General features: G+C 40.5%; 1 protein-coding gene across 1 annotated transcript in view; it reads right to left on the minus strand.

Moving 5' to 3' along the window:
- The window catches only part of PLPPR4 (phospholipid phosphatase related 4), a 31,609-nt gene extending 19,246 nt beyond the window's left edge, over window positions 1-12,363 (minus strand). The window contains exon 1 of the mRNA XM_005520953.3: window positions 12,252-12,363. Within this exon, the coding sequence (XP_005521010.1) occupies window positions 12,252-12,329 (78 nt within the window). The 5' untranslated portion in view covers window positions 12,330-12,363. The remainder of the gene's footprint in view (window positions 1-12,251) is intronic.
- Window positions 12,364-15,032: the final 2,669 nt, after the last annotated feature.

Genomic DNA, 15,032 nt, shown 5'->3' on the forward strand with positions numbered 1-15,032 from the left:
TAAATTTAATCAAAACTTCTTTTAATATGACTTTTTGTTTAAAAAGAACAGCTTGTCTTTGATGTGCTGATTTGAAAATGGTGAGTTTTCAAAGTGTTCCAAGCAAAATATGAAGAGGGTGGTGAATAGAAGAATGTTGCTTGTCTGGTTATACCTGTGTTCAAGTTGATTGCATTGTAAGGTCACATAGTATAGGGGCTATGATTGTGTACAAAGGGAGAAAATGTGGATTGGCATCCTTAAGTGCTGTGAGCATTACAGAAATAAGATCAGGCATTTAGGAAGTTTGCTTCAGTAAATAGTGTGCATATGTATATTAAATATATGTATAACCCAAACACATCCATATTTGCACTTACATATTATATCATCCATTCATATTATGTACAACAGATAACATACACAGTATGTAATATATATTATGTGAATACACAATAGATAACAATTATATAATCTGACAGAAATATGTATGGAATAATTACATACAATGTCACTAAATTAAGTCCTGCTTCTTGCCCATCACAGGAAGAAGTCCAGTTCTTTAGCAAGATGCATTATATAATACATATTTTATATATATATATAAAAATATATAATCCTCACTTCATGCTGGATGCAGCCTGACTGACCATAATGCAAGCATGCATGATTAGTCAACATAGGCTAGACTGCTTCCAGTCGTTATAGATGTGCAGGATGAAATAGGACTTCCCTGAACTCTCCATACGCTGGGAATACTTGAGATTAATAATTTAGATTAAAATTTAGAGTATGCAACTGGGTGCCCTTCTCTCAACATCTTCCTGCACAGAGACCCTGCTGGTTGGGGTTAGGGGCCTCTGGACCCAAAGGCTGCCACAGTGGACCCTGTCCTGGTGTGCAGAGAGCTTGCACTGACTCTGTGCTGCTCTTGCTAAGACACTGAAATTTTGTACAGCATTTGAAATCTCAACTTCCCTTCTGCACTACATTTAACTCTTAAAACATTTGCAATGAATGACTTAGTCAGGGCCCATGTCCCATTGGGCAAAGCACCTTACAACAGGACACAAACTTATTCCAGTGGGCTAAACAGACAAAATAAGCAGATGCCTATTGTCTCTTCTTTTGAGAAATTATGCCGTTTTATCAGGATGTGCCCAAAGGTTAATTTCCCAGAAAGGAAACACAGAGCAGGACCACTCATGGAACACCTTGCATTCAGAGTTTAATCTTCAGTATTTTTCCATTTCTCCAATACCAGGAAGGGAAAGTCTTTCCTTGAACAATAGCTTGTGCATTAACCACAAGGCAAACTCTACTTGGATCACAACATTTTTAGGCAGGCAACTGTTTTAAATGGCAGTATTCAACTATCAAAAATAGGCAATAGTTGAAGTGGTATTATTGTGGAACAGTAAAATAAAAGCAGGGAATAGCTTTTTCTTTAAACTCCTGTATGTAAACTGTAACTCTTTTATTAGTTAAAAAAATCAAGGAATTTTAGGAATTGCATTTTAGTGTCTTATGACTTCAGTACAGGACTCCCATATTATTTCTGATGGTAATTATCTATTCTGCTAAAGAAAAGATATAATTCTAAAGGATTATGAATCTCTGGCATAACTGCTTACAGTACTAATGAGTAGGTCTGTAGTCAATTTGCTGTATACAGATGTCAGATCCCAAATGACATTTCTCTTCCCATCTTTTTAAAAATACAAATATAAAATGTTAAAATACAAATATAAAATATAAAAATAAAACTTCTAAAAGTCTAACATTTCTAAAAAGGAAAAGGCAAATGTTTCTTAAGTCTTCTAAACAGTATAACTGGCTATTTAATATATGAATATTTATGGAGTGTTCTGCTTAAGGCAGCAGCATTTCTGTAATTATAGACTTCAGCGCCCAACACCTTGAAAATGTCAAATATAATTAGGTGGTAGAATGTGTATTGTTTTAATTACAAAGTGAAATACGAATTTTCCTGTGCCTAATTAGAATAATAAAACCCCCAATGTCAATTCTTGACTAATCCTGACTAATAAGCCTTTATACTCTTAGTTCCTTGGATGGATAATGGAGAAAGATGCCTGTTTAGCTTTTAATTTAGACCTGTAAATTTAAAGCTTGACCCAAATGGTAAAACCCTGTTTGGCTTAGAGTCTTAAAGTCAGAAGGTTAATCAGCACAGCTACTGAAAAAGTTTGATTTGTGGTCTATTTTAACATTTAACAAACTATTTAACATAGTTTTAAAGTGAGATTTTTTGTTTTTTCCCTCCTTGCTGTTTTCTTAAACTGTAAGTTAAAAGCCCTCATTAAACCACAGAACTTATCTATTAATAATAATTAACTTTATCAATATTTTAAAGCTTTTGCTGTATTGAGTCCAAGTATCAGAAAAGATGTTCTCTGTTGCCAAGAGTTCAACCCAGAGATGTTGTAAGGAGAAAACTTCCTGTGTTACATAGTGCAGGACAAACCAAGGCAGCATTCAGCAGCACAACAACTTCTCTGAGCTGATGGTGCATGTAACAAATCCTCATATGGGCCAAGAGCCACAGGACAGCCCCCACAATGATAGATCACAGAATCTGAAAGAAGAGATGACTGGCAGAGGAGTTCAGAGGTGGAGGATAACAGTTCTCCAGGCTGTTCATCTCTTCTGTGGATCATGCTGTGATTGCTCTGGGGGTCACTTTGGGGTGCTTCTGGTTTACTTGCAAGGATTAAGATTGTCCGGGATGCACAGTGCAGGCACAATTTGCTACAGATCATATGGCACAGCCTATGCATGGAAGCCATGCTGGTCCTGCCCAAAACTCAGAAGTTGGTTACTGCTTAACCTCTGGACCCAAAATTGCTGGGGCACCCCCAGGTACATGGAAATGCTTCAGTTAAAACCTGTCTAAGATTAGCTTTCCATGACTTTGAATGTATATAACAAGGAACCTGTAGAGCTATAGCCCACTAAATACAGTATCATCACTTCTACTAACAAGCTACGGGTTTTGTATTGAGTATGTGAGGACTCAAGACTGAGGCTCATCAAACAGACTTTGTCCTTAAACCTTAGAAATCAGGCTATGGCTAATTTGTCTTATTTTCATATCTTTATATGGTACATCTCTGCATGATTTTTGTATTTATATCTAACAGTAACAAGTAGTTATTTAGTATAAAATGAACCGGAGTGTAGCACATCCCAAATCCTTTCTCAGGAGCAGTACAACGTTGATGGGGATTCTTGCTCACTTTAGGAACCACTTTGTTTCATTTTTATGTTTGCTAATGCACGTTTAACACCTTCCTCTCTCTTGATTTGTCTTTCCACATTACATCCCAATCTCCTATATGTGGTTTGATTCTTGTTTTTGACCTCTCTGTTACCCTTCAGTTTTGCCAGCTGCAGTTCTGCATTTCTTTATCTGACCATTGGGTCAGTTGTTTATAACCTTGAGGTCTCCAGTACATGCCCCATCTCCTACCCTCACCTACAACTCCACCAGATTGCACTCTCTGTAATGTAGAGCTACAGGTCTGGTGTGATGGCAGCAGTCTTGCAAATGGGTCAGTGGAAGGTCAAGGCTTAGTAGGGAAGTCTTATTGGAGTGGATAGAACCTGGGAATACCAGGCTTCTATAAATTCTCTAAAATTGTACACTGCTAGTTTTATATTCTACTCGTATACATCAACATTTAACTAAGCAAAAAGTCCCTATTTATCTTCAGGAAAATAACATCTTAAAATTCATGGGCTTTTTGTGAATTCAGACATGGAACGTCACATACTCAGATACCTGAACCTGTTTTGTAGGTTGCAGTTATGTGACTTTTGCTTTGCTAAACTGTCTGGGCATTTTCACTTATTCTCTCCCAGATCCTGTGGTGATGTTGCCTGTATAAGAGGTAGGCAGAAAACAGAGAAGCAGCATGTACCTTTCACAGAAAGTCAAGACATGGTTTGCCAGATGCAGACTGAAGATGGTATGACTAACCCAGCTGTCAAAAGAAAGGGTTATGGGATGCCTGATACACTGTTGGGATATTTTATATTTTGTAAATAATTTTTAGACTTGGATGGCTAGGAACTTCTCAGATTCTTAGGTTGTTCTGCAACCCTTCCACAGCAAGCAAGGGGTTCCTGAGCATTGGAGCTGCCTCCTGATGTTTCTCTTGTTTTCTGGGAACTGGGAATCTTTATAAGCAATAAAGTAAATAAACAGGATTGCCTCAAAGAGATAGCAAATTAATGCCATTGCTTTCCCAGCACAAAACAATATCAGCCAAGTCTTTGAGAGAAGGATGGTCTAATTAGTAACTATGTTTAGTTCCCATGAAAAGGCTGTGGCATTGTGGAAGATTCTATTATATTTATCATAAATGTCAATCCTTGTGCCAAGGAATTCATGGTCTAAATGACAAGGTATAACAGATGGATGAGACAAGAAAGAGGGCTGTAGTGGTTGGAGGAGACAAGGTGTTCCTTAGCCAGCTACTAACAGCAACTGCAGCTTTCAATCCTCCCTGGTTGCTGTCCTGTTGTACTTTCTGTGAGATTCACAACGGACAGGAAGAGAGAATGGAAAGAGGATAAGTTTCTCTTATCCGGACAGGTATGAATACTGAGGTCATTACTGTGATTGGACAGCTTCCAGAATAGGTCAGTATTAAGAAGCGGCATCAGCCAAATTCTGCTATTTTCTCATTTTTGAGAACCCATGACTCTGAAGAGAGAGGACTAAGCATGGGATGCATATAGAGCAGGGGACTGGCTTGAGAGAAAAGTGAGATTTTTAGATTTATTTTTATATTCTAAACTTAATTCTTAAATGTCTCAGGCTTATTAAAGAAGACATTCAGTCTTTTCAGAAATTTAATGCTTCCATCTGTATAAAGGCTTTTTGCTTTTCTGCCTGAACTTGAGTTTCTGCTGCTCCTTGTCCCTTTTCTGGATGAAGGTTTCATCTGACCGAAAGCTATAAGGAATTAGTCTTTTCTCTAGAGTAGTTGTGCCTCACCATTTTCTAACTTCTGTGGAAGTTATGTACAGATAGATGATCTAATGGTCTTTCTTCTCCCAGACTTAATGCTATTCGATTTAATTTCAACCTGGAGCTGAATTTCAAATCCCAGATGTCTTTGAAATCTATTATAATTACCATTTTAGAAAATTAAATTATCTATATTTCCAGCACTGGTTCTAGAATTTGTTTTGTGACTACCAATTACAGTCTAGTTTTGGAAATACAACAGCTATCTTGCAATTCTTCAAATGTCTTATCTTTTACCAGATCTTAATAGAAAGGTCTCAGTATATGTAAGACCAAAAACAGAGCTGATATATCAGTGATACAATTCCTATTTATTTCAGAAATCTCAGTCATGCTGAATGCACAGTAACCCTAAAAGTGGTTTTTATTTTTCTGTTTTTATAAATATATGTGAAGCAGCAATTACACAAGGAGAAACCAACAAAATAAAAATTGTTTAACAAAAATATTTTGGGAAGGAATAATCTATAAATACTTTACAAATTTTCTATATTATATATTTTATATATATATATTAGATTAAATGTTTGTTTAAAGTAAATTCTCAGGCAGAAGTTTAAAACACAAAAACACCAGTAATGCATTTTCTTCAGTGTGACTTCAAACATAATTGATGATTATTGATAATAATTGATAATTATCTTAATTATTGTTTGATTGCATCAATTATAATAACAATCAATTAATAATTTATTGTTGTAATCAATTAATAACTACATACAATGATATTTAGGATATTACATGTACTGCTGATTACAAAATTTATTTTATGCTCTTGCTGCAATGTTATGGTAAATCAAGAACAGCAGCACTTCAACAAAAGGCAGTGCCATGAAATTTCAGCCAGACATTTTTTCAAAAACCCAGTCTCTAAGGGACAAAGCTGCCAGTCCCTACACAATGCTACAATTTATTGTACTCTCTAAAGCATGCTGATTTCCATGCATACAAAAAAATATTTCATCCTGTAGGTGCCAGCCCTTCTCCAGCAGCTTTCTCCCATGCTGTTCGGCCACTTCTGAACTCCCTACAAACTGAACTTTTAAGTGACAGGATCATCAGACAAGATACCATGTTTGTAATAGCTCAGCTCCTGTGCATGTTAAGGTTCCATAATATGCTGGTTTTTATTAACTTTGGCTACAGGGTAATATACTTTTAACAACTATAAAAGAAGATCACAGATGGTAGGATAATAAATTTTTGGAAGAGGTAGTAATTTGGAAAAATGTATCTCCATTAATATCTAACATAGTCAGGCTTTCTTTTACTGCTGGAAGTATTAGGTCAAGAGGATGCTGCTGGACTGAAAAGGAAGCAGGGCCTTCTTTCACTGAGAACTACTCTAACTCCACACTTGGCAAGCACACAGCCAAAACCAGAAGGTACATCTATCTTGTGGTATTTGCATTTGTTTTCCAAAGACAGCCTTGGCACAGGTATTACACTTCCCTTTTCATTCCTCTTTTATGGTCATCTCCTGCCAAAAGCTGGTATTGTTTAGACTGTATAGCTCTTCCATGAGCACAGAAGTGACGGGAGGGATGCAACATTGATCACTTGGCCCACGAATTATACAGCTGCTCTGTATATGCATAACATAATGCATAGCAGCCTCTTCAGGTCTCGGACAGCCCCCTAATTTTGGGGATATTGGTCTGTAATGTAGCTTTATAAACACAACTGACATCTATACTCTGAGAGTCAGCCACACGTCTGGGTCAGCTCAATGAGCACAGAGCTAAGTGTATTTCTCCTTCTCTCACACATGGTTGACTCTTTTGAGAGAAAAAGATATATTTAGAATATATTATGCTACTGTGACAGTATCAAAGGAATAATTTCATCTTCTGTCATTGGGGATCTTTGCTGGGTGCAGCCCCCAGTTTATTTAACAGAAAGCCAATCTAGAGAGGAATATGACTACACTGTGCCTCCAAGGCACAGCATTAGAGTTTAATTTTTACATTAGATCCAAACATCCCATTCTTAGGAAGAAAGATTTATTCCTACCTCCTGTTCCCTCTCTTATTCTAATCACTGCACTCCCCTGATTTTTTTTGTCATTTGCAGTCACACCTATACATGACTTGCAGGTCATTGTAATTTGAATATTGTGGGTCATGCATGGCTGAACAGCTGAAAAGCATTCCAGATGTGATTCAGAAGTGCTACTGAGTATCAAATGATGTTTCAAGCCCAGCTCTCTCAGTGTAAGTCAGAAACAAAAGGAGGAAAAGCACCTGTTTCTGAGACACTTGCCCCTTGCATTTATTCCAATTGGGTCTCATGACCTCCTGCGTTCTGCAGCCTGGAGTTCTGCAATGATAGCAGATCTTTGTGCTTTCTGCTGGCTAGAATTCCAACTCCTTTGGGGAACAAGGAAAGTAAGTGGTCTTCTACTACTAGAAGAAGTATTTCCAAACTGATCAAGGTCTGACTGAACTCTGGAAAATGTAGAAAAAGAAGCTGTATCCATATGCATTCGTAACACAGAGTCTAGAAGACAACATAAGGAAGAAAATTTAACTGCACAAGGGACAGCATCTAGAATATCTCCAGTTTTAATCCCTGGAAGTTACACAACAAGCAGATGAAGGCTGTGCTACAACAAAACAATTTAGCTGGAGAATAAATGTATAGAGTCATGCAGATTGACAACACCTTGACCTTTTGCTTTCCCACATATTAGGCACTGGATGAAGCAGTAATGCCACCGAAGTCAAAGGCAAAATTTATGCAATTTCCATGAGAACAGGATTTAAACCAAGAGTTTTTGAAATGGGAGAGCATGAGTAAAGACAGTCTATTTCCTTCACAGAGAGAAATCTGTCTTTCCTGACTCCAAAGTGTGACCACTCTGCCAGGAATGGAAACTGTGTAACTCTGGAAGTCTTCCAGATTGACATTAAAATTCAAGACATCAATATTTCTTCTCTGAGTGAATATAATAATGATATACTCTGAATATGCTGAAAACAAAGTCAGTTAACAAAACCCAAAACTTATTCCAGGAATACTTATTTTCAAGATCTCCCAGAGGTATGTAGACTTTTTATCATGAAAAGTAATTTCCACTAGGCCAGAGGGACTATGAATTTTCATGGAAAGCTTTGTCTTTCTCAACTATGCAAATGAAATTCAGATAACCCATACAGAACCCCAAAATGCTGTAAGCATAATTAGGAATAAAAGAGGCCTAACTGCCTGACGGTGATGATTACTATGTCCTTCAGGTAAGTGTGCACAAGGCAATCTAAAATTATTCAGCTCTTGGGAGTGCGTGCTCATCAGAGGTTCTGCTAAGCAGAACTATTGCCAGTCCTTTAAAATAACCTCTAAAACATTCTTAGGAGACACAGGATAAGTTATCAAGTTATTTTACTTTATGAGTAATGAAACTTGAAAACATGTAATTAAAAATGTGTTGAGATTTACTTCGTAATGTTTATTTGCCTCTAATGCTTTTAGAGAATGACCCATCCACATTTTTCAGAAGTTGTCTCTTCATTTTCTTTCCATTTCCCTGTCTTTCAAAGCTCTAGCCTGATTCTCTTTTTGCTTTTCCCACGGAAATAAAGACTACCTCCAATGATCTTAAGAGGAGCATGTTAGTTTTATTTTTGTTGTAAACACCTGCCAGTTTGACTTTGTAAGTCCATAGAATATATCCTGAGTTGGAAGGGACCCACAAGGACCACTGAAGTCCAGCTCCTGGTCATGCACAGCACCATCCCCAAGAGTCACACCATGTGCCCGACAGCACTGTCCAAACACTTCTTGAACTCTGCTGGGCTCGTGCTGTGATCACTGCCCTGGGGAGCCTGTTCCAGAACCCAACCACTCTCTAGGGGAGGAACCTTTGTGTAATATCCAACCTAAACCTCCCCTGACGAAATTTCCCACCTTGGGTCCTGTTGCTTACCACCGGAGAGGAGATTGGTATCTGCCCCTCATCTTTTCTCTTGTGAGGAAGCTGCAGACAGCTATGAGGTCTTACCTCAGTCTCCTTTTCTCCAGGGCAGTTGGCCTGCCTACATTCTATGTAATCATATTTTTATCTAAGCCTGAAAGTCACTGCCACTAAACACATTTGTTTACTGGAGTTAATCTCATTCATAACACATTCTTAAGGATCTTAACAGTTGAAAACCTAAGTGTCAGAACTGTATTTGTTGCTGTTTCTAATGTTCTGCATGCCTGCATTATATTGATTGTTACATGTATTATTTCACTCATTCCACTCCTTAAAGTATATTTCATTTGTATAACATGAATACATCCCTTTCCTACCTGAAAAAAATTTACTTTCAACTCAACATTTTTTTCCCAAGTCTATGCTTTTGTCTAGCATTCAAAAGGAAAAAGCAAGCACATTTTTAGAAATGTATTTTCTAAACAACGTGTTTTTCCTTGGGTCTAGACCTCCTAAATAGGTCTTGCTGGAAAGTGGATGTCAGCAAGCCCTACTTCTCTTGTTTGAAGGTGGAAACTTAATGGGCTATGGGTTTTTTTGTTGCAATTCAGAGTGGGAAGGCACTGTCTGCTATGAACAGGAGAGAGAGAATAAAAGTGGGTGAGTGCTAAAAGAAAAAAAAAAGCATAAAAGAATTGACAGTATTCAAAGACAAGATGTTGAAAGCCTGCTTCTTACCATCCATGAAAGTAAAATATTTAAATTCAGAAAGCCTTATTTAAAGTAGGTAAGTTTTGGGTTTAAGTAGTTGACTGCTGTTGGATTGCATTAGGACCTTACCTCCTGCTTACAAAAGAAATCCTTATTACATGGTAATGGCCATCGACCACACTGGGTGACTCCTCTATCCCTTATACTTGCAAACTTCTCACTGCAATTAAATGATCTCTGAATAAATCCCTCTTTATGGAGTACAACTTAATCTGGTTCTGTTTGAGCCAATCACAACAGAAAATTTTAAGTCATCATGTCCTTTCCCTGATGCTGTTGAAGTGCTGGCATTTACTGTGCTCCAAAGCTTTATAAAGGCATTCTCGTTAGTCTGATTAGAATTAGTGCGCATGTGTGCAAATGCAGAGTGGGCGTTCACAGGGAACACAAGCTACATGCTCCTTTCAAGTATCACATGGATTGTTGTTAATCTTTCACCTAAATGATTTGAGTACTCAACTGAAAAGTGGGAAATGGTTTCAAATCCTCCTGCTATGTAATGGGACAGGGCTGATAACTGACCAAAAAGTTTCCTAATCAACCTTTAGGTTTAGGTGTACTGCAGTCAGCTTTTCTCTTGATGTTTCTTTTGTTTTTACTTTTCAGTTCAAGAGGGGCTGTAAGTCTGCACTTCAATTATAAGAAATTACTCTTGGTGGGGAAGGGCTCACACAGGCTCTTGACTGCTCCTGTGACTGAATAACATAGAAGCTTTAAAAGTTCATCAGGAGACCTTTCTGTTAATTGAGGACTTTGACTACCTCAGAGCAACTGGGTGTTGGAAAGATCTCCACCTGTTTTTAAATGAAGCTTGAAATGTCTTGCTGAGTGACCTAAAATTCCAGACCTAAGTGGAGAACTCTCCTACCTCATGTGGGAACTGTAAGCAGAGCTCAGTGTAGGTTCTTCACTGCTCACAGAATCCTTTACCTTATTCTTTGGAACAGCTGCAGGGAGCTTCTAGGGAAAGTGTATGTATGCAGTCAGTATTACATAAGGCAATTCTTAAGAGCAGCAGGCACACGCTTTGTACTATTGCTCTGCATTTCATCCCATCTTGCTGCAGGCCAAAGCACAGCCCACCTAACAGCACAAGTTCTGTTGTGTCTTGCAGGACCACTATATCATTTCCAGCATTAGAGTCCTGCTCAGGCTGAAGTACAGCAACCTCCCTTCCTGCATGGATTCCCAAAGCAGCAAGGAGAGCACAGAGAGTGAAGAGGCCCCTTACCCTTTCTTAGGGGCTTCTCCAAGCTTGACGTCTCCCTCCTAATGCAAAGCTAATATAAGATATATGGTACAAGTGCCTTCCATCAAGGGGCTTTCCTTGAGCAGGCCTAATCACATTGATAGGATGAGCTTGATGCTTCCATATAACCAGTCTCTGTTAAGCTTTCCAGCTGGTGCAGCTTAGTGCTCGCTGCTGACCATATCCAGGTGCTTACAGAACAGACACCCCACTGTTACCTAAAATTCCTTCTGAACCCAACCCCCTTCTACCTTCTAGAGAACCTTCAGAGCCCTTCAAGAGCATCTGAGAGAAAATACATTGTGTTTCATATTTCACCCTATGCTCATATTTCAATATTTTTTATATATTAAGTATTATATATATATATTTTCTGCTTTTGAGTGACAGGTATAGTTAATTTACACCATGTTTTACCATTAGATTCTTCACATTATTTTCACAATCTGTTTCCTATCTAAGTTAGGTACCTCGAAGTGCCTCAAGCTCATTTCCCTGTGAGTAGGGTCACATGAAACACCATACTCAACCCATAAAACATTTTTACCTTCCTCTTTCTGCTGTGCCGTTAAACAAATCCACATCACAATGGTTTCTTTAAGCTTAAACTGTGTCTAATCATAGTCTTCCAGAAGTACCTGAGTGACTGTACTTTCCAGGGAGGTTAAGTGACTCCAAGAGACACACCAAGCAGCCAGTGTCTCTGCAACTCCACCTGCTACCAGCTGAGCAGCCATAGCAGGTTTTGCCCTAGAAGATGTGCCGGGAACCTTATTCTGTTTTCCAAACACACATTTTCAGCTCTGATAGAGGATCTCAGGGGTCAGTAAAAATATATCAGTGATTACCTATTGAGGACATTTCTATTTATCTAAGCGTTCCCTTATGAACGTGGTTTTTATTCTATCGAAGCAATGCGAGCGGCGTTTGCCTGGAAGGCAGCCCATCTTGAAACATGTCTTCCTCCCGAGAGGTTCCCATGCACATAGCCTGATTTAGTTGAGCAACCCTTTCATGTTCCGAGTAATTCTTAGAAATAATTCCTGCTTCAAAAGGCTCGAAAGATGAGCTTAATTTATGCCTGCTCCTTATAGGGAGCTTCGATGCTGATTTCGGTGAGCCAAAGCGTCACGTAAGGGTTTTGCATCAGACGGTGCGGAAAGAGCAGCGAGGCGAGCTCGCTGTCCGCGGGCGCACCGCGCTCCCGGCGGATCGGCTCCGCTCCCCGCGCCCGCCGCCAGCCCCCGGCCAGCCCGCTCGGCGTAGCGGCCACTCACCTCCACGAAGTAGAAGCAGGGCAGAAGGGTGACGCTGTCCTTGGTCACTTTGCCCTTTTGCCGCTCCTTCGCGGACATGCTGGCGGGGCTGCGGCCGGCGGCCCCGCGGCCAAGCGCTGCCCCGGCCGCTCGCAGCCGCCCGCCCGCCGCGGGTCTCCTCCGCCCGCCGCCGCCGCCGCGCCGAGCGCTGCGCCGTGCGCGGGGCTGGCGGCAGGAGCCGCTCGGCGGGGGGGGGGGGGTCCCGGCCAGCTTAACTCCTTCGTGCCGGGCCGGCCGGCACCGCGCCCGGGGGAGCCCCGCGCCGAGCGCGCACACACCGGCTGCTCGGCCTGCGGCAGATTTGTGCGCGCACGTACGGGTTTGAGAGCTCTGAGCGGGATCCCTGCGGGCGTCGGGGTGGTCGGGATGCACCTTGAGGAGTGTGCTGCGTTTATCTCGTTTCTGGGAAATATGTTTTCTGAAACAGAGTGGTAGAAGGCTCCAGGGAATAGCATTCCTATACAACCAATGTTCTCTTCTCGCAGGTGTTCTCTTTTGGAAATCAGGATGCTAATGACAGCTCACCTCAGTCTTTGTGCCAGTCAGGGGGAGTAGTGTGACTGGGGACTGAGCCAAACTGAGCTCTTCAACCCCATGTGCAATACTGAGGCATGTGATTTCTCTGATCCGTGAAGTATCTGGTGCAGTTTCTGCTACAGTCTTGAAGAGAACAGAATTAACCTGAGCAATTGTTTCCATGGTGAAATGTGCCAAGATCCTATTTATGGATCAAAGTTTCCAGCCTTTTCTCAGGCAAGCTCCTGTTGATGTCAATGAGAGGTACCCTGGATACAGCCTGTGGAAATTCTTTGTGAAAGAGCATTTTCATTCTATGTAGCACATTAATAAGGTCTGTAAAAGTTGTCTTATGCCTAAAAGCTGATTCTTGCATTGTGGTGTTCAGCTTTAATGTACAAGGAGAACAGTGTGACTCAAGCAGTCATTGTTTATTTCCTGTCTTTCTCCTTTTGGGTGAAAATAGAAATTACCTGCTGTTCTTGTTCAGATGGTTGCTAGTATTTTAGCTGCTATGGCAAGATTCTTATCAGCCCCTTTTCTTTTCTATCTGTTCTCTTTTCATTTATCCAGAGTGGATATGCCAATCCATGCTCTGCACTGAGTAGACAAGCTACATGAGAGGGAAAAATCAAAAATGTGCTTCATGCCTGCAGGCAGGTGTGGAAGGCAAATCTGTAGTCTGACTCCAAATCATTGAAAAAGACTTTTCAGAGCTGCAACACACGTTGCCATACCAACACATATTCTTGTCTTAAGCCTGTTAGGAAAGATTTACAGAGTTTCTGCTGGCTCAGGAGTCAGGGCAATTGCTGGTAGCCATGTAAAAGGCAGGTCAGGGGCCTGCAGGTAGTGGAGGTAGTCAGGGGGGTTACTGGGAACAGAGGAGCTGTTTGTGCCTGTCTATCAGCACTAAATTCCAGGAAATTAAGTGGTGTAGGGATGTCCAGTAGTGGTTCATACTCATCAGTGCAAGACTAACTTTTAAATAAAATAAGACTCTTTTTGTTAATTTTGCTGGTGGGTCATCCCAAGTAAAATACCAAGAGCTGAGGAGCTGTTATAAGATTTTGTTCTTGCCAAATATATTATTTGGAACAGTGGGTAGTGAGTGATACCATTTCAATTGCATTTACTGTATCAGCCTTGATTGTTGTGAAATCATGAATCTGGCTTGAAAAGGATCAGCACACTCTAATAAAAATTATTCAAGAGTACTTGTTCTGTCTGTTTCACACACAATTGCTTCATTCTGGGCAAATAAGGGGGATCAGGTGCTTCTCTGGTAAAATGAACCAAAAAAACTCATATTATGATGTAACTTTAGAAACTGGAAAAATTCCTCCTATAAATTATATTTTATCATTGGACTGCCTAAAGGCCTGTTAAGAGTGCATTTATGATAGGTACAGTGAAACAAAAGGTAATAGCTAGCCTGTAGTCTACAAACTCCCTATAAAGTTGTGTCCGGTGGGAAGGATACCATGCAAGCTGTGTGACTGCTGGAAGGGCAGAAAGAGTTGTGCTAATTCTCTGTGTTTTTTTCTGATAGAGCTAGGAGAGGGGTTATATGTGAGTTAGCTGAAGTGGTTGCTTTTTGTCAGTGATAGACCTTGCCACAGAATCACAGAACATGTTGAGTTGGGAGGGACCCACAAGGATTATCAAGACCAAGTCCTGGCCCTGCAAAGGACCATCTCCAGAAGTCACACCATGTGCCCAAGAGGATTGTTCAAATGCTTCTTGAACTCTGTCAGGCTTGGGGCTCTGACAGCTTCCCTGAGCCAGTCAAAAGCTGAGAAGGAAGATGAGCCTTCCTCCTGGTATGCACAGTGACCCAGTTCCAGCCTTCATCTTTAACAGACCCTTGACTAACAGTCCTTTGACTAATTACCTGTAGGGTTCTCAGTCCACCTGCTTCTCCACTACACTGAAGGTTCAAGACCCCCAAAAATCTTGAGACTGTAGTGTCTCTGAAAAGAATCAATCTATCTCCCACTCAAATACTGAGTAGCCTGTCCACTTCCTATAGTTCCTTCACCTGGTGGCACAGCTCCTCACTCACAGCACACCTTCTACAAAAGAACTGTTCGTCATCCCCAGCCTCACAAAGAGGCATCAGGTGCTCTTGGAAACCTGTGACCTGGACAGCTGCCACATCTACTGTCAGTGTGCTCTGGCATGGCTGGCTCAGTGACTGGCAGCTATGTGATTCTAGTCAGAGAG

This window comes from Pseudopodoces humilis, chromosome 10, assembly GCF_049639895.1.
Source record: "Pseudopodoces humilis isolate 2021_Gansu_Grassland_sample_001 chromosome 10, ASM4963989v1, whole genome shotgun sequence".
Lineage (NCBI taxonomy): Eukaryota > Metazoa > Chordata > Aves > Passeriformes > Paridae > Pseudopodoces > Pseudopodoces humilis.